Source organism: Schistocerca nitens, chromosome 7 (assembly GCF_023898315.1).
Source record: "Schistocerca nitens isolate TAMUIC-IGC-003100 chromosome 7, iqSchNite1.1, whole genome shotgun sequence".
NCBI classification, from domain to species: Eukaryota; Metazoa; Arthropoda; class Insecta; order Orthoptera; family Acrididae; genus Schistocerca; species Schistocerca nitens.
Window position 1 is genome coordinate 203,691,953 of NC_064620.1, and position 21,738 is coordinate 203,713,690.

Consider the following 21,738-nt stretch of genomic DNA (forward strand, 5'->3'; position numbering starts at 1 on the left):
TTGTGATGGATCTTTGGATGGGTGAATATTGCAGCTAAGTGGTTAAAGCATATTATACGAATGGTGAGAGTTTGGTGAAAATGCGACGTGCTTTTTGATGCCATTTCAACCGCGCAGCAGGCCTGTTCCCCTGGATAACGCAATTCGTTCATGGATAAACAACCTTGAACAGACTGGATCAATGTCTAAAAAATGAGGTGGGAGTGCAAAAACCGTTCGAACCCCTCAAAACATCGCTGCTGTTCAACAGGCAATACTCAGAAGTCCACGCCGATCTGCCAAGCAACATGCTCTGTCTTGGAATAAGTACCATTTCGGTGAGAAGGATTCTTCATAAAGATTTACATTTTCACCCATACAAAATACAGATCGTGCAATCTCTCAAACCAAGTGACTATCAAAAACGATTACAATTTGGTGAGGAAATGGCCAGAAGACTTGAAGAAAATGACTACCAAGTAAAGAACTTGTGGATGAGCGATGAGGCACATTTCTGTCCCCTCTGGATTTGTTAATAAACAAAACTTTAGATACTGGTCAGAGGAAAACCCTGGTGCACTTCATGAAACGCCTCTTCATGCTCAAAAAGTGACGGTTTGGTGCGGAATGTTCGCAAGAGGAATCGTAGGCCCATTTTTCTTCGAGGATATCAATGGAAGTGCTGTGACCGTTAACTCTGTGCATTGTGTTGTAATGATCCAGAACTTTCTTACGCCAGAACTCGCCCGTTTTTCCAGTGAATGAACACACAATGTTCCAACAAGATGGGGCAACAAGCCACACTGCAAGAGTTGCATGAATGCTGTGAATGCTTCGTTTCCAGGCGGCATCATTTACCGAAACGGGGATATCCCTTGGCCCCCTCGCTCTCCAGATTTGACAGCCTGCGACTTTTTCCTATGGGGTTACTTAAAAACAAGAGTTTTTCAGAATGATCCACCCAGATCTATCCCAGCCATAAAACAATGAATTTGGGACGAAATTGGAGGAATACCAGTCAATATGCTGCAAAATGTCATGGGAAACTTCCAGGCCCGCCCGCAGAAGTGCATAGATTTTAATGGAGTACATTTGGCAGATGTTATATTCAAAAAAATATTTTTTTTCGCTTATTGTACAGTAAATGGCTACCTTTTACTTTATATTTATAACCATTAAATTAAAATATAAATTTTCTTAAAGAATTAGTTACTTATTTAAATCTTCCCGTTTCACTGGCTAACCCTGTAGTATGCAAGGGTGCTAATGGAAAAATAAATATTTAAATGGAAAACCTTGCTGCAAAACAAATAATGGGAAGCACGAAGGTTAACATCTTATCTATTCTAGAAGCACTCAGTGGTCATAGGCACATGGCTAAAAAGTTAATGAATTCGTGGTCTCGTAGTGATATGGCTATTAAAATCTTGGCCTCCATCTGTGTCAGCTGTTCAGCTAAAATATGCCAATTTGTGAAGCCTGTGAAAGGTAATGTAGGCCTCAGAACTTGCAGCATTTACAGTGTACACGATATTAGTTTTGGCAGTGCGTAAGCATGGTAGGCCAACACTGAATTGAACATGAACCATTTGTGACTATGCTACCCATTGAAATTGGCAATAGCTAAATATGCTTTAGAAAATTGGCTTGATGTGACATTCAACATCACATCTATTGTCACGAGGGCTAACAACTTCTGGGATAGTGTAATTAAAGAAGATATGTTTATATCTAATAACAGCTTCATTAAATATGGTGATTTGCAACTGAGTGCAATGTGTAACCCTGCCGTCGAGAGTACAGTGTAACTACCAATGGTGTCATAGTTTGGACTGTGGCTGAGAACAAATCTGCTCAAAGCTCCTAAGTGTATAACCAGTTGATACGGCTAGAAGCCCGATCATATTTCGTTGAAGACTGAAAAGTATTGTGCACATTCTGTTACATTTATAAATTATAGAGTGCAGCAAGCAGTTGTCCTTTTTTTAGATTTTATTATGCAGATCCAGATTTCGGCTAGTAACTACCATTCTCAATGCTAAAAATGAAAGAAGTACATAGTCAGATGATGTAATAAAAAGTTACAACTAATGGCACAACTTACATGGCTTGTATATTACATACCACTATTTTCTATTCTTAATGCATGTCAGTCCCTCCGAATGGAAGGTAACCTTCTGTTACATTGTTCTAGTTGCCTACATTTTAATGTCACTCCTACTCTGCTGGTTGGGGGGAGGGGGGTCTGTTGCATGAAGTTTGTGAGATGAGAAGAGGGCCAGGAGGGAGAGATGGAGGGGAAGTAACTAATGGAGAGAGAGAGAGGGAGCAGGGGACAGGATACGAATGTAACATGAGTGAGCTTGCTCTGGTGTAGGCAGGGAGTTTTGAGTATAGCATACAATGAGACTGCGGAGAGGATTGGGAGTGGGAGGTAGAACAGAGGAAGGAGAGACTGCAGAGAGGAGAGTGAGAGTGCAAAATGTGTGTGGGGGTCAAGGGGTCAGGAATGAAGACGAGTGTGCTGCAGGTGTGATCAGTGATAAAGGTCAGTAGGATTGTGGGATTGAAGGGTGTATTGTGAAGACTGTTCTTGCCTATGTAATTCAGAGAAGCTGGTATTGGATTTTGGAGGGGAGAGGGATGCAGGTGGCATGGGTTGTGAAGCAACAATTGAAGTCAGATGAGTTGTGCTCAGTAGCATGTTCTGCCACTGGATGATCATTTCTGCACTGGGCTACAGTTTGGCAGTGGGCATTCATTTGTGTGGGCAGCTTGTGAACCCTCCATGAAACTTCTGTCTATCCCTCATAGCACCCAGATCGCACCTTGCTGACTTCCATCTGTCGCATCCCCCCAACCTCAGTCTCAACATTGCGTGATTCCAGAATCTAAGCAAACCCACAACACTGTTGGTAGCTCATTACCAAAAAGTTCTGTACCAGAGCCAGAGACTTAGGTCTTCAACCCTATTGTAGACCTTACTTTCTGACCCACACCCAAATTAAACAATGCCATACGGGTTGGTTTAAGATTTGCTCTCTTCCTACCGTGGCAAAATATTTTTGCCACTCCCCCCACTCGGACAAAAACGGACTAAACACCAACTCTGAACGTGGCCTCTCCCAGTGTTTGGTTGGCTTCTTCTAACCATAACCATCCCTCACCCCCACCCACCCTGCTCCTGATCACTTTCCAGGAACTACTTACCTCTAATCTGCCCTGCACTTCTTTTGTAGGTCCTTTCCCTACAACATAAACATCTTGGTGGATTAAATGAGAGCCATCCACAACTTTGAGACAGGCGCTGTGGACAAAGGCTTCAACTGTCACGTTGAACATTACTGGACAGAAGGTATTAGCCAACTGTTGGACTCTTCGCCTACAGGTCCTGCCACAGTGATCGGATCCAACTCTCTCTCTCTCTCTCTCTCTCTCTCTCTCTCTCTCTCACACACACACACACACACACACACACACACACACACACACACACCTGCTGTTAAGCAGCCCTCCATCCTCTCCCCTTGTTGCCAGTATTGCCACAGAGTGGATTAATTTAAGGCACATGTTTCACCAGGGCTCAACCTGTTAGAGATCCAGGATGCCCTCCTCCAACTATAGCGACTGGGGAAGGTGGTGTCTTTCTGGTGGGTACCAGGGCACTTGAGAATTCTGGGGAATGAAAGGGCTGATCGAGCAGCCAAGGAGACGTCATGACCGTCAGGTCTTTCCGTGTGCTGTCCCCCAGCATGCCCCCACCTCGCTGTTGCAGTATAAAGTCCTGTGTTGCTGGGAACATGAGTGGCTAGAAGTGACCGATGACAATCTCCGTGTCGTCAGGCTCACAACTCGGCCGTGATGTACTTTCTTCCAGCCATGTTGATGGGACGAGGTCCTCCTTACTCGTTTTTGCTTCGGCCACAGCCATATGACACATGGATTTTTACTCCAGTGAGAGGACCCTCCGATGTGTGGTGCTTGTGGCTTGCAGATCACGGTGCACCACATTTTATTTGCTGACCAGCGGACTGCAGTGGATGTGCCGGCAGATCTGAAGTATATTTTATGCAATGATCAAATGAATGTGGTTCACATTTTAAATTTTTGTGAATTGTCCCACATTTTTAACAAGATTTTGGGGAGATGTTTTTAATGCGTCAACAGGGTGGCTGGCTCACCCAAGTTTTTTGTAAGTGGTCAGCCAGTCACATTTCCCTGTGCTGTTCTTTTAGCTCTTCTGTGTTTTGTTTTCCCTGTTTTAATTTCTTGATTAGCTATCTGGCATCCTCATTGGTTTTAGTGCATGTGGGAGTGCCTGTGCGATAGAGTAATTGTGTGGTCATTTTGTGTGCATGTGTGTAAGACAGTTTTTGTTCTTGTCCACATTCGTTTATTTTAATCATTGTTAGGGTGCTGATAACCTCGTCGTTGGGCGTCCATAAGATCCCCCAAACCACACATCTGGCTTCTGCAATAACAGTTAACAGAAATTTGACAAACTGAATACTATCCATGCAGTGTAACGTGACACTTCACAAGCATATATAATTGAATCTGCCTATTCTTCTGCTTCCAGCTTTCCTGTGGGAAGTTCCAAGTTACTTATTGCATGTAGTGCTTGCAGCTGGGTGGTAATCTCTAAAGGTATAATTAACACCATAAAAAAGTAGCATGAAGCCAGTGTTACTGAGATTGTACACATGGACAGTGATATTGGCAGTACAATAGCTTCTGTGGTTAATCCTCCACTTGTTTTAAACAACAAATTGACTTTCTGTATGGCAGATTCTAAAGTGGAATTCTTACTGTTTGCACCTTACAATGAAATATGAAAATAACTCGATGGTTGTTTTTGCTTCAGTTTTACAGTATTCCATTAGCAATCTTGTTGCTCTCAAAGTATAAATTTGGACATGAATTGTAATGAGGAAGTAAGTAGCTGGGTTGTGTAGGGAGTGGCAAGTTGCTGGACTACCATAACAATAACTTCAATTTAAACAACTACAATTTATTTATCAAAATGACTGTGCATTTTATAACTGAATATTGCCAGTGGAGATTGGCCAAATCTGAATATGAGAAAACAGTGAAGCTTACAATAAAAAGACACACCAGTGAACTGAAACATGTACACAGTTATTATGATGATGATGATGATAATGACGATGACAACGATAATAAAATGGATGATGATGATGATGATGATGATGATGATGATGATAATAATATCAATTCCAAGGATCTCCCAGAGGCTCAGTTTGTAAATCGAAATATCAATACAAAAACACAGTAGCTCTGATTAATTATAATGATTATTCAAATCAATTTACAACAAGGAAAGCAATTTCACTTCCAGATTAATAAAAAATTTTATGACCTATCGCCAGAAGTAACATGAATTTTCTTAGTTGTAGAGGGCAAAGGTTTAAAAATGAACACGAGCGCGCGCGCGCGCACACGCACACACAAATATGTTTAGGTCTTGGGGTGTTTTAAATTTGCCCGCAGCAACATTTGTCAGCATGATTGAACAACTCTGAGGCATAAAAATTTCCAATGAAGCCGACAACTTACGTCAAAGTAAATCCTCTTTGGCAAATCAGTGTGCTATTCTCCCATATAGCACGCTCCACTGAATGAACAAAGTACAAACACCAGGTCACCACACCGTAAAGAAATACAAGGACAAAATATTTATTACTGAAAACTGCAAGAGACAACCAAATATTTTATCAAAAAGTGCTATAGATGTATTCCCTATATGAGGGGCGTTTGAAAAGTTCGTGCCGAGTCCGAGAGATGGCACCACCGGAGCGTATCGAGGTCATGTTTAGTTAGTAGCATCTTTGAAAAGAACACATGCTAAGTTTCAGCTGTATTGGTCTATTTCTTTGTGTTTGGCATCCCTGTGAATCAAGAAAGTAGAGTGATTGTCAAAAAATGGACGAAAAAGAATTTCGTGCGGGGATTAAACTTTACTTTATGAAGGCAAAACGCCTCAGGAGACTAAAGAGAAGCTTGATAAACATTACGGTTAATCTGAACCTTCAATTAGAACAGTTTATAAGTTCTTTCAAAATTTTCGGAGTGGCCATATGGGTACAAGTGATGCTGAACGTTCTGGACGCCCTGTGGAGGTTAAGAGTCCAGAAATCATTGATAAAATCCGTGATATGGTGATGGATGATAGAAGAGTTAAGGTGCGTGAGATTGCTAGTGCTGTGGGCATCTTGAGTGAACGGGTACATAATATTTTGCATAAATATTTGGACATGAGAAAGCTATCTGCAAGATGGGTTCCGCGATTGCTCACGCTTGAACAAAAACGGAATCATGTGAAGTGTCGCAAGGATAGTTTGCAGTTGTTCAGGAAGAATCCGCACGACTTCAAGCGTCGTTTCGTCACTGGATGAAACATGGATACACTACTATACTCCTGAGACCAAAGAACAATCTAAACAGTGGGTTTCCAAGGGAGAATCTGCACCAAAAAAGGCGAAGACCATTCCTTCGGCCGGAAAGGTTATGGTGACAGCCTTTTGGGATTCGCAAGGGATAATCCTCAACAACTACCTGGAAAAGGGTAAAACTATTACAGGTGCATATTATTGATTGTTATTGGACCGTATGAAAATCGAGCTGCAAGTAAAATGCCAGCGATTGGACCACATAAGTCTTTTCCATCACGACAATGCACCAGCACACAGCTCAGCAGTTGTTAATGGATATAGGATTCCAACTCGTTTCACATCCCCCCTATTCTCCAGACTTAGCTCCCTTGGACTATTATTTGTTCCCCAATTTGAAGATATGGCTAGTGGGGCAAAGATTTTATTCAAACGAGGAGGTGTTGCAGCAACTAATAGCTATTTTGCAGACTTGGACAATTCCTATTATTTGGAAGGGATCAACAAACTAGAACAGCATTGGACAAAGTGTATAAGTCTAAAAGGAGACTCTCGAAAAATAAAAAAGGTTTACTTCAAACACGTAAGTACTTTTTATTTTTGTACGGACTTATCAAATGCCCCTCATAGTGCAATTCGAATGATTTTTACATGTTGTTGTGAGCCATCTAGTTTAAGTCAAGAGACATCCAATTAAATAATTTGGCATTTTCTGCGCAACTGATAATTACAAGGAAGGTTGCAGTTAGTTAATAAAACTATTGCTCTAACTAGATCTGCTTAACAGAAGTTTTGTTTCCTTTTTTCATTCCTGGGCAGTCATGCCCAACAGCCAAAAGTGTTGCAAAGTTTCAAACAGCATAAGGTTAACACTATGCTGGATGGCAGTAGGAGGCTTTAAAAGCAAAAACAAATAAGTTCACTAGACGTGAGACTAAACTAAAGCTCAATGGCTCTCATATCTAATGGTGTAGTTGTCCTTTTCTGAAACATTCAGTGTGCCAAACTGACATAGCCATAATTCATAGTGCATTGTGTGTCCAGGATCTTGAGAGGTAACTTCATGAATGGATGGATAAACTTCAGATTATGTGTTGTGACTTAATATTAGGAGAGAGAGAATTGTAGAAATCACCTGTAAAATATCTTAAGTCTGTTATGATTAAGATGAAGCGGTGAATTCTGCTACTGCTGTTTGTGAGAATTCCATAAAGAATGCTTACACAAATCATTTCTATATTTGCAGGTTGAAACATGTGTCATGGTTTTCTGTTTTCTACAAGAGTAATTCAGAATATGGTATTACCATGTATGTCCAAATAATCGAAGATGACTATGAATGCATGACGACCCAAGCCCGTTTCCCCGTTGAACAAGGGATTGCAGAACAAAATGTATACAAATACTAGATTTATTTTGAAAACTTTCAAATGGTTCCTAATTACAGGTAACTGAAGGACACAAACTACTGATACACACAAAATAAAACCATATAAAGATGGCCCATCTGCCCCTTAGATACAGATGCCACTTAGTCCTCCTTACACAGAATCTACAGTAACACTGCCACTGTTATGGATAGCTTATATTTATTCCCATAGTAGATTGTGCATTTGTTGCAAAGCACGTGTTAAAGCAATTCAAAAAGGCTGACTGTTTGTGGTTCAAAGTGCTGAGCTAAAAGTGCCAAGGAGTCTTGAACGGCCACTTTCGTGAAAAGCTACATCAAATCGAAGCTCACGAGTAGGTCCTCCCTTTGTAGTCACATGTCCCTGAGTATTTTTATGAATTCGGCTGTGTTTCTCACATGGTGGCTGCAGTGTCCCATAAGGGGTTTGAGCAGTGTCGCTAGCTATTTTGATATTTTACGACTTCTAGGCAAATACAATATCAAAACCATTCTCCTCCCAACACCAAAGACAAGGGAGCTCCTAGGTTCTGCCAAAGACCTGCTGAAGCTTAACGCACCAGGAATATACAGCATACCATGCAAATGTGGTAAACAATACATTGGACAAACACAGTACTGTATATCTAAATGCTGCGAAGAAAATATCAGATCTGTGCGACTAGGTCACACAGAAAAATCAGCCATAGCAGAACACAGCATAATTGAAGAACATACCTTCAAATCTGAAAACATGAAGGTGCTGTGCCGAGCATCTGGCTTCTGGGAAAGTATTATGAAAGGATCCATAGAAATAAGGATTCACGACAACCTGGTTGACAGGGATGAGGGATACCAACTCAGTGCAGCATGGAACCATGCGATAGCGGCAATCCGTTGGGAGCACCCGTCAACGTCCTCCACTGCGGACGCAGACAGAATGCTTATACCGAGAACCGAATGCAGCCGCTGGGGGCGACTGCTACCCCCACCACTGCGCGCGCACTGCCAGTCCACCGCAGCCTCCCGGGGCCTAGTGGAGGGGGGCGACTGCGCATATAAATGCACCGCTCTCCGTGAATCTCGACACTTCACCAGTAGATGGGTAGTATGACACTTCCTGAAATGTTGCGATATATCAATGCTACCATACAGCTGGAGATCTGAGAAACCTTCATCAACTGCTGTACAGCTGTTTCTAATGGTCTTCGAGTGGATTAGTCATCACCACATCTAACACTTGTTGCAAAATCATGCCTCATGCGATGTCGATAAGATTTGTTTAATTTCGGGATTTCTACCTTCATTGCAAGTGTCAGATGCCCCTTGAAACACCAAAGATAAACATTCCACAATTCTTTAGAACAGCACCAGGTGTCCTGCTCCTGACTATAAAAAGCCATTTTATAACCAACTCATTGGTAATGCATCCTTTTCCATTGTAAGGAAATATGACACCAGGCAGCAGTTTTTTCTTTGGCAAACTTTTCCAGTTTAGGATGATATATGGTTGCATCTTCGTTCCATCGGCAAGTGCACACATCACCACAGTGATCCACGTTTCTCATTGCCCATAGTTTGAACCAATACACTCTTGGCACTTCTCTTTGCAGTCGTAGCAAAGAACATCCTTACAGGTAAGGATGTTCTGTTGTCAGTCTTATAAAATGTTGCTGATACTCGACAAAATCACATATGATGCTGGAAGACACTGAGCAAGAGACGTTCATCATCGCAACACAAGTCCATTACATTGTGTCATCCATGTACACCGTCAAGAGCTGGCTTTAAATTGAATACTCTGTTCCTGTGCTAATTCGTGTGCTTTATTTTGTACGAAATTGCAGAAAACTTCCATTCCTTGAGAATTTTTGAAATATCTGCTGTGGGCCACTGAAATATTTCCTAGTCAGTTTCACATTATTCAGATGTCCTTCGCCCTTTTGCCACCTCCAAACATTGGCTTTCTTGACTTTGTACTTCCTTGAAGACCCACAATCCCCTGTTGCTTGTACATGTCAGACAACAATGATTTTGAAATTTGTGTAATGGTAATGCCTGCATCCAATTGAAAAACTCGATGCTGAAACTGTTGTTCCACAACACACTCCGTTACACACTTACTACGCAGTTCAGAAGTGGGCTCTCCAAAGACAAACAACTGTTAAAAAAAAAATGCTGCATCAAACATTTCCTGCTGTCGTACAGTGATGCTCAAGGTGCCTGCGGATGTTTAGGGTTAAAGCAGTAGGCATGGCAGACAATAGAGTTACAGCTTAATGGAAGCTTGAGGTTCTATTTGGTAAAGGAAAGAAACTCCACATTACGTGCTGCGAATGCAAAACTATTCCCTACTTCTGGACACGAAATTTTGGAAAAAATCCTTGTCTTGAATTCGGAGATATACAGTAAATGATAATGTCTACTTAAACAGTTTTTATAATGATTCTACAATTTCAGTCCAGAAAGTTCAGTGAATGTGTTTATATTGCAAATGGATTGTTGGCTTGCATGAAACAGCAGTCACTGTCATTCGAAATAATCCCCATTGATGGTAATGCTTTAGGGATAGTCTTCAGGTGGGTTGTAAAATTATGTTGGACATTCAAAAGTCCAAAGACCCCTGGTCTTTCAGCGCTGTTTTCAGTATAGGGAACAAGAATAATATATGAATGTGTGGTGTCTGTTCTTTTGGATGTGTGATACATATTATGTAAACTGAAGATTGAAGAGGGAGCAAGGACAGGAAAGAGAAGGAACTATTGACATCAGCTGCATAGGGACATTGGGTGGAATCAGTGGTGCTAAATGAAAATGCATAGTGTCTGTTTTTTTGGTCTGAGTGACAACTCACCTTTTGGCAAAGAACTGCTGCACCAGAAGGGCATTGTGTGGCCAGGTATTGTCATGGAGAAGGGTCCAGCCACCTTGTTTGGCATAATGGGCTTGTACCCAGTGGATTTGTTACAGCAGATGTTTCAGTATTTCCACATATGTAGCATTGTTTAATGTAGTCCCCACAGGGAAGAATTATTTATGGATTAGACGCTCACAGTCAAAGAACATCATGAGCATTGTTTCGATTTGGGATCACTCATTGCACACCTTCTTGCTTTTCGCCAAGCGTGAACTGCACCACTCCACATTTCGACACTTGCCTTTGGTGCCATACCCCAGGCACCAGGGCTAATCACCTGTGACGATGGCCATCGTGAAAGTTGCGTTTCAGTTAGTCGTGAGGTCTCTACAGGTGCCATGTTGAATTTGTATTTGTTCTGGCATCAGAGTGTGAGGTATGAGTCTGGAACAAGGCTTGCATTTACCCAAATCCTGGGACAATGTGAGGGGCTATCTCACGGCGAGTTCACGCATCTTGGGCTGTCATTTGTACTGTCACATGATAATCCTGGGATGAAAGTGACTTTACTTTGTGTACGTTGTGCAGTGTTGGCGCAGTCACAAGCCAGCCAGTTCGGGTAGGGTCTCCTATTGTCCCTCTTCCTTCTTGGAAGTGTTTAAACCACTCACAAAGTGTGTGTGTGTTTGGGGTGAGGGATTTGATGGTGGCTCCGTCTTATAACTGTGAGCCGTATGACGTCATTACTCAAACTTTGTGTACAAGCATAAAACACTGATTTATATTCTTTATTCCGATCACATACCATTCTTAAATCTAGTGTAAATATAAAAAATCAGAGTTTGTAGCGTGTAATGTTGCAGAATCTAGAACACAAAAAGTGTCGAATAAACATTATTGTTGAAAACATCATGGGATTTCACAATCTGATCCAGTGCATGACCTGGAAAACTATACAGTTAACATCCACTGAGAATGCCTGATGATGATTAATAACAATCATACCCTATATTTGCAAGAATATGGGGCATCAGATGCTATGTTTGTTTTTAACGTCAGACTCGGGAATGTCAACTGTCTTTGTTAGAAAATATTGAAAACTTTTGTGAAATAGTGTGCCATTTTCATGTATTCTTATAACTGCTAAATTTTTATTTTTGTATTATGTATTACTGACTTAAGTTCTGTATTTTTCAGTGTCAAATGTTCCTGAAAAGACTACCTTTAATGTGGATAACATCAGAGTGTGCAAGATTTTGGTAAGTTGTGTCCTGTGTGGTTAAATTTGACTAGGCATTAATAATGAAGGCATTTACTTATGTGCTGCTTGCTTTAGGGTTCGGGACTGCAAAATTCAGACGTTGTGCAGGGGATGGTATTTAAACGTACGGTTGACAGTGATGTTTTGAAAAAATCACCAGCCAAAGTGGCAGTATTTACGTGTGCAGTGGACATCATGCAGACAGAAACGAAGGTAATCCTTCTTTTCATTGAACTTCTTTCTTTCTCAGTATTAGAGGAATACACCTGTGATAATTTCTGTTGGTATAACACTCATAATTAAGTGCAGTAGTTTAGTGTCAACGGTTAGAAAGAATAGCTTGTGTGTGTGTGTGTGTGTGTGTGTGTGTGTGTGTGTGTGTGTGTGTGGCCGGGGGGGGGGGGAGGAGGAGAGGAGGTGGCTAATTAAAGACCAGCTTTTGTTATTGCTGAGAAGGGAGATTTTGAACAATATTTTTATCCAATGGAAGTGCGCTATGCACGTAAACTGGAAAAAGATGGTTTGAAAACTAATGGCATTATCTGCGATTTTACATATGTGTAAGCATGAACTATCAATCAGCTGCAGGTGAGTGATAGCCTATATTCATTTGTGCGATTTTCTCTTGTTTTCCCCTAACATCTCTGTAGTAATGTCCTCCTTTATCATAAGTTGTACATATTTCCAGTGTCCCTTAAAAAATTTAGGAACTATTTTCTGGTGGTTGACCCTGGGATTGGTGTCAGCATTGCATTTATCACTTTATTTTTTTGCGTTCACGACTTATGCTTGGGTGTAATGAGTTTGATAAGTTTGTCATATAGTGCCCTTTCATGGGTATATCTTGCAATTTCTTAGCAGTAAAGATGAAAACACCATGATGCTGATTTATACAGCAGTCTCCTTGCCCATCAGCTTCCACATGTCGAGTCTTTTGACTAATTTGATACTCAAGAAGCTGAGGAGTGAACCAACTGAAGAGACTTGCAACTTTAATGTTTCTTATTTTTTTCCCTTTTCAAATTGAAACTTAATTTGAATTGTAATAAAGATTTGTGCAGAATTTCTACTAAATTATTATCCTATCACCATGAATTGTGCATGAAAATATGTATTTTTTCAGAGCTTATGTAACTAAAGAAAAATATATGCTAGGTTTTGTTGACCAAAAACTGGCAGTTTCAGAATCCAACAACTACGGTTTTTATGGGAGCTGCTTGGCCAATCTTAAGTCAACTTCATTATTAGAAAGTGATGTGCACAAAGCAGAAAAGTAGTGATTTTTGAAATCAGACATATAATTTAATATTTAGTCTGTGTTTAAATGTTTGCCACACTATTTCATCAAGTTACCTTTTTTTGGTTAATTGAAGGAACTCAAGGTGAACCTTTTTTGGTTGTATGCTCACTTTCATGACAAATAAAGCAATTACTAACACAACAAGTGGTGCTAAATTGTTCTAATATGATAGCTTGCATAATTTAAAGTTGCAATTTAGCATTACACAAGTTTGTCGCTCGTGGTGGCAGAGCTGTTCTAGGCCCTTCAGTCCGGAACCGCGCACCTGCTACAGTCGCAGGTTCGAATCCTGCCTTGAGCAAGGATGTGTGTGATGTCCTTAGGTTAGTCAAGTTTAAGTAGTTTCTAAGTCTAGGGGACTGAGGACCTCCGATTGTTAAGTCCTATAATGCTTAGAGCCATTTGAACCATTACACAAGTTTATTGCAGTATGTGTGGCAGATTTGTACTAAGTATTTGTGGTAGGACAAGCTCTGCCAAGGTTTAGTTAGGTTGGATTGTGATAACTTGTTTTTCACTATTTCAGTTGGTGTGCAACTCTTGAGTTGCAGTTAGCTGATGCCATTGCTTTCGTAACAGTATATTGGCTTACTGCAAAACTCAAATTTGGCAGTTTTAAGTAAAAGTAATTTCAATTAGTAACTTAATTGTTAAAATACACCTTTTCAAGTGAATGCTGCTATAAGGTGTTTTTGGAAATGTGTGCTTGTGTGCACACGCGCGTTCACAGAATTGTTTATCCTGGCAACAATGGGACAAGAACCATACCAGGCCACTGTTTCTGATTCTGGCTCACTGTAGATAAATTTATATATTCAGGAAAATATCACTGCTGCTTCTTAATATGATACTTGTTGCAATTACTTTCTGCTACCCATAATGAATTCTACAGTCATTAAGTACCATCACCATACCTAAACTAACATGAAAATAAATTTTAAATGATGCACGTGCAGAGCAAAGTGCATGTGTCAATCACATGTGGCATAATGACACTGTTAGCTCCGGTGTCTCATTGTACACTGTTTCTTGCCTGCTACTCCTTATATTCTTAAGTGTACGCCACTAAAAAAATATTTCATTACACATTCGTCATAATGTTTCTTTTGTGCTATGTACTCTAGTTCTCACTTATCATCTGTGCTTTTTCACAGGAAAACTGTTAGCAGTGTTTGAGTGAAGTCATGCAAATAATAATAATAATAATAATAATAATAATAATAATAATAATAATAAACTACAGGAGTCATACCACACAATATCCACCAATACATCAATGCAATACAGCTACATCCAAACATATATATACAATTACAGAAATCCGTAATTATTGATACATGTTCAATTACCCGAAAGTTCCTAAATGCAATATAACATATACCGTACAGCAAAAAGGAAGTGACGCTTGATAAAGGTCCGCGTCACTCCATTCCTCACCAGACTTAACGTCTGAGAAAGTAAAGATAATAATAATAATAATAATGCATGTCTGAAAGAACAGACACCAATTGAAACCTGCAGCTGTGATACATTAGATGTGAATTGAAGACGGAAGGGAAGGGGAAGGGGAATCCATTGCCCATCTAGGCAGTCCACAGTGTGGACACACAAATACATCCGACCTTACGCGGAATCTGAGTAGCGAGGATGGAGGAAATGGACAATGACTGCAGATAGGTGGCACTCGGTGGGAGTGTGGGTCAGCCATGAGAAGTGTCCAGGTAGTACGTGCAGTTGTGATAACTGTCCTGGATGGCACAGTGGGTAACGTACCTGCCTAGTAAGCAGGAGATCCCAGATTTGAATCCCAGTCTGGTAAACCTTTTCACTCGTCTCTGCTGATTATGTGTGATTTCCCTATGCAGCTGACTTCAGTAATTCCATTTCCCTTTCCCTTCCCTTTCTTTGTCCCCTCCACTTTCAATTTATATGTAGTAGTACTAACTACTACTAGTACTACTACTACTACTACTACTACTACTACTACTACTACAACAACAAATAACAATAACAGTAATAAAGGGAGGTGCACCAGTGGTCTACGGATAACATCTTTGACTAGTAATCAAAACATCCTCGGTCCTGGGTTTGAACCTTGCCAACTGCTTAAATTTGGTATAAAAGTCATAAGCAATGGTGTGGCTGATGATTTTTGGCATAAGAAGTCACCCTCGTTATGCCAGCAGCCTAGTCAAAGAGGGCAGAGGAGTGGACAGAGGTTCAGGGTACACTCTTGCCCTTGGGTGGGAAATTGCCCCTAAGAGCAGAAGAATCAGAAATGATAAATGGCATGAGAATGCAGAAGGCAGTGGAAACCACTGCATTAGATGACACGATGTGTATCCCCATGAACGTGGCCTGTAATTAAAGAAATGTAATGATCATCTCTTCATTGGCAAAATATGGTGGACTGGGTCCACATTTGTATCTCGAGGAGGGGACTGCCAAGGCTGAGGTGAAAAAGATAGAATAACCAATAAAGGATAAAGTTATAAAAGCTGACTTGTGAAATGGCAAAGTTTGAATGTGGCAGGGAAGCTAGGAAATCTGAGAAGGGAAATGCTAAGGCTCAATCTAGATATAATGTGGTGTGGTGAAGTGAAATGGAAAAAAGACAAGGATTTCTGTAGGCAGAGCATGAAAAGATAGTGAGTATATAAGGATATTGAATGGGTAATTCAATTATAAGGATAGATGAAAATCTAATGGTCGTGGGGGTTGGAATGCAGTTGTAGGGAACGGAGTAGGAGAAAGGGTTATGGGAGAATATGGGCTTCATAGTAGGAATGAGAGTGGAGAAAGAATAATTCAGTTCTACAATAAACATCAGTTAGTAACCGCGAATACTCCGTTCAAGAATCACAGAAGGAAGATGTATACTTTAGGAGCAGATACTGGCTCCGATCACAATTTGTTACTGATGAAGAGTAGGCTGAAGTTCAAGCTATTGGTCAGGAAGCGTCAGTGCACAAAGAAGTGGGATACTGAAGTAGTAAGGAATGAAGAGAGACTCTTGAATTTCTCTAGAGCTGTCTGTAGTGTAATAATGAATAGCTCAGTAGGCAGTTCAGTTGAACAGGAATGGACGTTAGTTAAAAGAGCAAAGGAAACCATAGGTATAAGGAAGGCAACAGTGAAGAAACTGAAACCATAGACAATAGATCTATCTACATCTACATCCATACTCCGCAAACCACCTGACGGTGTGTGGCAAAGGGTACTTTGAGTATCTCTATCCGTTCTCCCTTCTAGATGAGATACTTCAGCTGATTGACGAAAGAAAGAGGTACAGAAATGTTCAGGGAAGTTCAGGAATGCAGAAGTCAGTCACTCAGGAACAAAATGAATATCAAGTGCAGAGAAGCTAAGGCAAACTGACGGCATGAAAAATGTGAAGAAATTGAAAAAGATATGAGCATCGGTAGGATGGATTCAGCATACAGAAATAGGAAAATAATCTTCGGCGAAATTAAAAGCAAGATACAAAGAGATTTCCACTTTTAAATGAAAAGGAGAGAGAGTAGATCGCTGGAAAGACTACATTGAAGGCTTGTACAAGGGGGAAGACTTGTCCGATGACGTGATAGAAGAATAAACTGGAGTCGACAGGGAAGAGCGATGGGATCCAGTATTATGATCAGAATTTAAAAGAGCTTTGGAAGACTTAAGATGAAATAAGTCAGAAGGGATTGATAACATTCCATCGCAACTTCTTGAATCATTGGGAGAAGTGGCAAGTTGTAGAATGTATGAGACTGGCGTTTGGAAAACATCATCCACACAATTTCCAAGATAGCAAGAGGCAACAAGTGATAGAATTATTGCACAATCAGGTTAACAGCCCATGCATCCAAGCTGCTGACAAGAATAATAAACAAAAGAATGATGGTTAGTTTGGCTTTAGGAAAGGTAAAGGCACCAGAGTGTCAGTTTTGATGTTGCAGTTGGTAATGGAAGCAAAACTGAGGAAAAATCAGGACACGTTCATAGGATTTGCCGACCTGAAAAAGTGTTCTACACTGTAAAATGGTGTGAGATGTTCAAAATTCTGATAAAAATGGAGAAAAACTATAGGGAGAGATGGGTAATATGCAGTATGTTCGACAACCAAGAGGCAATAATGAGACTGGAAGACTAAGAATGAAATGCTTGGATCAAAAAGGGTCTAAGGCAGGGACATAGTCTTTTGTCCCTACTGTTCAGTCCATACATCGAAGAAGTGATGAGGGAAATAAAAGAAAGGTTCAAGAGTGGGATTAAAATCCAGGATGAAAGGATATCAATGATGAGATTTGCTGATAAATTGCTACCGTCAGTGAAAGTGACGTCATAGTACTGGATGTGTTGGAGTGAACAATCTAATAAGTACAGAACATGGATTGAGAGTAACTCAATGAGAAGTAGTAGAAATGAGAACAGCGAGAAACGTACCAGAATTGAGGATCATGAAGTAGACGAAGTGAAAGAAGTCTGCTAATTAGGTAGCAAAAAACCCATGACAGACAGAGCAATGAGGACATATTAAGCAAACTAGCACTGGCCAAGAGAAATCCGCTAGTATCAAACATAGGCCTTAATTTCAGGAAGAAATTTCTGTGAATCTACAATGAGAAGCAAAAAGATTGCCCGGCCTGAGTCCAAGAACAGCACATTGTGCATGCCCAAGTTAAGAAGTGCCAGACCCTGAGTCTGTGAGCTTCAGCTTGGTGTTTACATTGTCAAATAGAAGTAATACAATAGTTAGAATACAGTATATGGCGAGATTAATTGCAAATTCTCATCGTATCATTTCTTTTGAAAATCATTATTCAAGCACTTATAAACATTTGAAATATAAGAACTTAACATCAGTAGAATTAATATGACTACAACCGTTTCACATCTGTTTCAATGGCTGAGTTTATGAACGTAAAGGATGAGTGTTCGAATCTAACTGGATTCAGCTGTCCCCCCTCCCCCCCCCCCCCCCCCCCACCACCACCACCCCCACCACCATCACCACCACCACACCTTTATGTGCAGGTAATATTTTGAACTTTTAATTCACTACAAATTGTGCAGTTGTAGGCATTTTGAGGGTAGCACATTTTACCAGAGGGTGGAGGGGCTTGGTGTGGGGAAGGGAAGTGCCATGAGGTGCAAGCTGGTGCTATATAAGACTTACTTCCCACCCATACTAATTTATGGCTCAGAGACTTGGACTATGACTATAAGAGAGGAGAGTAGGATACAATGCAGTGAAATGAAGTTTCTGAGAAGTATGCTAGGGAAGACGAGGAGAGACCTAGTGAAAAAGGAAGATGTTAGGAAGGAAATTGGAGTGGAGAAGTTGACTGAGAAAATTGAAAATAATAGATTAAAATGGTTTGGGCATGTGAATAGGATGGGAGAGTGAAGAATACCAAGAAGTATGATGGAGTTCAAGATTAAGGGCAAGAGGCCAAGAGGAAGACCGAGAACAAGATGGATTGATACAATAAAGATGAGTTTGAGGAGGAGGAACCTGCTATGGAACCAAATTGTGGAAGAGGGACAGTGGAAAGACCAAGTAAAGTGGCGAAGTACCATTGATACCCTAACCCAACCAGATGTTGGATAGAGGGGAAACGAAGATGATGATGTAAGATTAGTGAGTGAATAATTGCTCTTTCTGAAAATGGTGTTACTGCATCTGAGGCAGGGCATCGTTATGGTGTTGATACTTCTACAGCAAGGAGATGGATAAACGATTTAGAGACAATGGTAATGTAATGAGATGTCCAGTACCTAGAAGATGACAAGTCTGTAGGTGGAGATAGGTGGAGAATTGGTCAGCATGGTCCAGTGTGTTCCATTGTCAGTCATCTGGGAACTAAGGAGAGCTTCACATTTCCCAAACTCGTTGAGAACTGCTCTCAGAAGATTAAAGGACCATGGAATCAGGTCCTGTCATGCTCTTATCAAAGAACTGTTGTGTGACAAACAAGCTATGGGTAGACTAGAAATTGTGAACTCGTGGGAAGATGTCAATTGGAGGAATGTCATTTTCCCCAATGAGTGCACATTGATTCCATGAGCAGAAGTCCTGCTCTTGTTCACCACACATATCGGCAATGATATGACACGCGCTTTGTGGCCACACATGCTAGAAGTGGATGCATGGGTGTGAAATTTTGGGGCTGGATATCTTACAAGGGTGCAGAAACTTTAAAATTTATCAAAGGCAAGTTCAATTCAGCATGCTGTGAACATAGCCTTGAAAATGTAATCACCCTGGAGCTTGACTTTAGTACCATGAAGGATGTCTCACTCACCTACACAATAATCATCCATCACACACTATCATCAGGATACGGAGCTGGTTTCAGAGGAGGAACAATATTATTCAGTGCCTTCCTTGGCCTCCAAAGATACCTGTGTTCAATTCCACAGAGCACATATGGGCTCAGCTTAAGAAGACTCTCTGGGACAATTGACCAGACCTCCTCTGGGAACTGTGAATGCCCTGTGGGATTTAGTTCATTCTTCATGGGAGAGAAATGCCACAAATGAGGACTGGAGAAACTTGTAAATTCTATGCTTTGAAGATTCCAAGCTGTTCTTGATGCCAATGGCATGTGGACAAAACAGACACTGTACGTATCCTACTCTTCATTTTATTTCATTTTTCTGTTAAAGGCATGTATAGGTATTTGGCCAACAATATTAATTTCAAAATACAAATCTACTTGCTACTATATAATTTGAGTTTTTACAAGAGTCAGATGAATATCAACCTTCAGGGCTGATTATTTTTATTATGGGATGTCAGGTAAATATTACCTTCAAAGAAAGATTAATTTTAGACATCAAATTCACAAACCATAATTAGTTGTTTATTGAAAAGAATATTGAAAAAAGTAAAAAAAAAATATAATTCAACAACAAAAAGCAAATAAAGCAAGAAACATTTGTCACACAATTAAAAAGGCTGCAGTGATATTCGATATGACACATACTACAGCTATCGGCACAGTACGCTGACATGCTGTCAACGAGCTACAGATCTCTTCTTTTTAGCGTAAGGGCCGAGCAGGCCTACTGTAGTTGAAGAATGAATATTAAACTGGAAACAGAGACTGAAAGGAAGGCACATCTACTTGCTTGTATAAAATATGCCAGTCAGCTAGAACAGTTCTCTTAGCTGAAAACTATACACACACCAGGTGACGGTCGAAGTAATTACAAACAAATACATCCATTTGCAATATTTTTGACTATGACCATTTGTCTGTTTAAAGATTAGACTATTATAAAATGGAATCTTTTGAAAGAATGTGGAACCTAGAAAAGCCTACAACTGCACAATTTGTAGTGAATTAAGGCTTAAAATATTACCTGAACAGATCTAAATTAAAAAACATTTAACTCTATTTGGATTCGAAAGGTCATCCTTTATGTTCGTAAAACATCAGCCTACCCACTCAGCTGTTGAAATGGATGTGAAATACTCAACAATGTAGTATTTCTACTGATGTGGAGTTCTCATATTTCAACTGTTTCTACATGCTCAAAGAATGATTTTCAAAAGAAATTATATGATGAATTAATTTACAGTGAATCTTGAAATGTACTGTATTCTAACTATTAAAAAATAATGCTTCTATTTGACGATATAACAACGAAGCTGAAGCTCTGCAGACTGCTGGACTTGTGAACACTGGCACTTCTGAACCTGGGCATGCGCAATGCTTTGTTCTTGGACTCTAAATTATTCAGGCTGGGTAATCTCTTTGCCTCTCACTGTATATAGGGAGCACAGCATAGTATGTTAGTAAGACGTGGGCTGTGGGAAAACCAGAACAGAAAATTTTTATGAATATTGATATTTCCAGTTTTTGTGCTGTCATAAAGGTAAGCTATTAGTTTAGTACAAATTACTCATTAAATATGTGTGTCAGTGCATTTTTAAGCTTACTATTAAAGCTATAACTTTCCTTTGTGTATTAGTCCGAAAATTCGAAAAGATTGTAGAGTTGGTGGTGGTGGTGGTGGTGGTGGTGGTGGTGGTAGATGTATTTTTTTCTTTGGCACAATTAACTTTGAGAATCCTGCTAAATTGTTCTGTTTCCCTTTCCAACAATTTAATTTGAGTGTGGCGATTCACTGTTAAGTTTGTATTTCTGGAAAGTAGCGTAAATATTAATTTGTTTGATTTAGAATCTTTTGCACTAGTTGATTGTTTACATGCAGCTTGTGTACAATAAAGTTACGTTCTATTGTGATTAAGATAGTTTAACAGACACTGCACTTGAGTGAGTGCTAAGTTTTTGTTGTGAGCAGAAATAAATAACTTTTTACATTGCGTCATACAGCTGAAGCGCTAATCTGTAGGCCAAATTTTTGCTGCTCATAAGTAATGAAAATTTGTCTAGTGTAAATTATGTTAGGTGATTTAATTGTATTTTTAATCATGTAATCTGTGTTGCAATGTGTGATAAGTGTGGATGCTGCCACAGGACAATCAAAGAGGGATTGGTATGTGTAGACTGTGTGTTGGAATTTCACGGGGGTGACTGTAGTGGG

The 21,738-nt window shown here is 40.1% G+C and overlaps 1 protein-coding gene across 1 annotated transcript in view; it reads left to right on the forward strand.

Moving 5' to 3' along the window:
• Nucleotides 1-21,738, forward strand: part of LOC126194633 (T-complex protein 1 subunit theta) — a 123,622-nt gene that overhangs the window by 67,262 nt on the left and 34,622 nt on the right. The window contains exons 4-5 of the mRNA XM_049932801.1: nucleotides 11,831-11,892; nucleotides 11,970-12,107. Of these exons, the coding sequence (XP_049788758.1) occupies nucleotides 11,831-11,892; nucleotides 11,970-12,107 (200 nt within the window). The remainder of the gene's footprint in view (nucleotides 1-11,830; nucleotides 11,893-11,969; nucleotides 12,108-21,738) is intronic.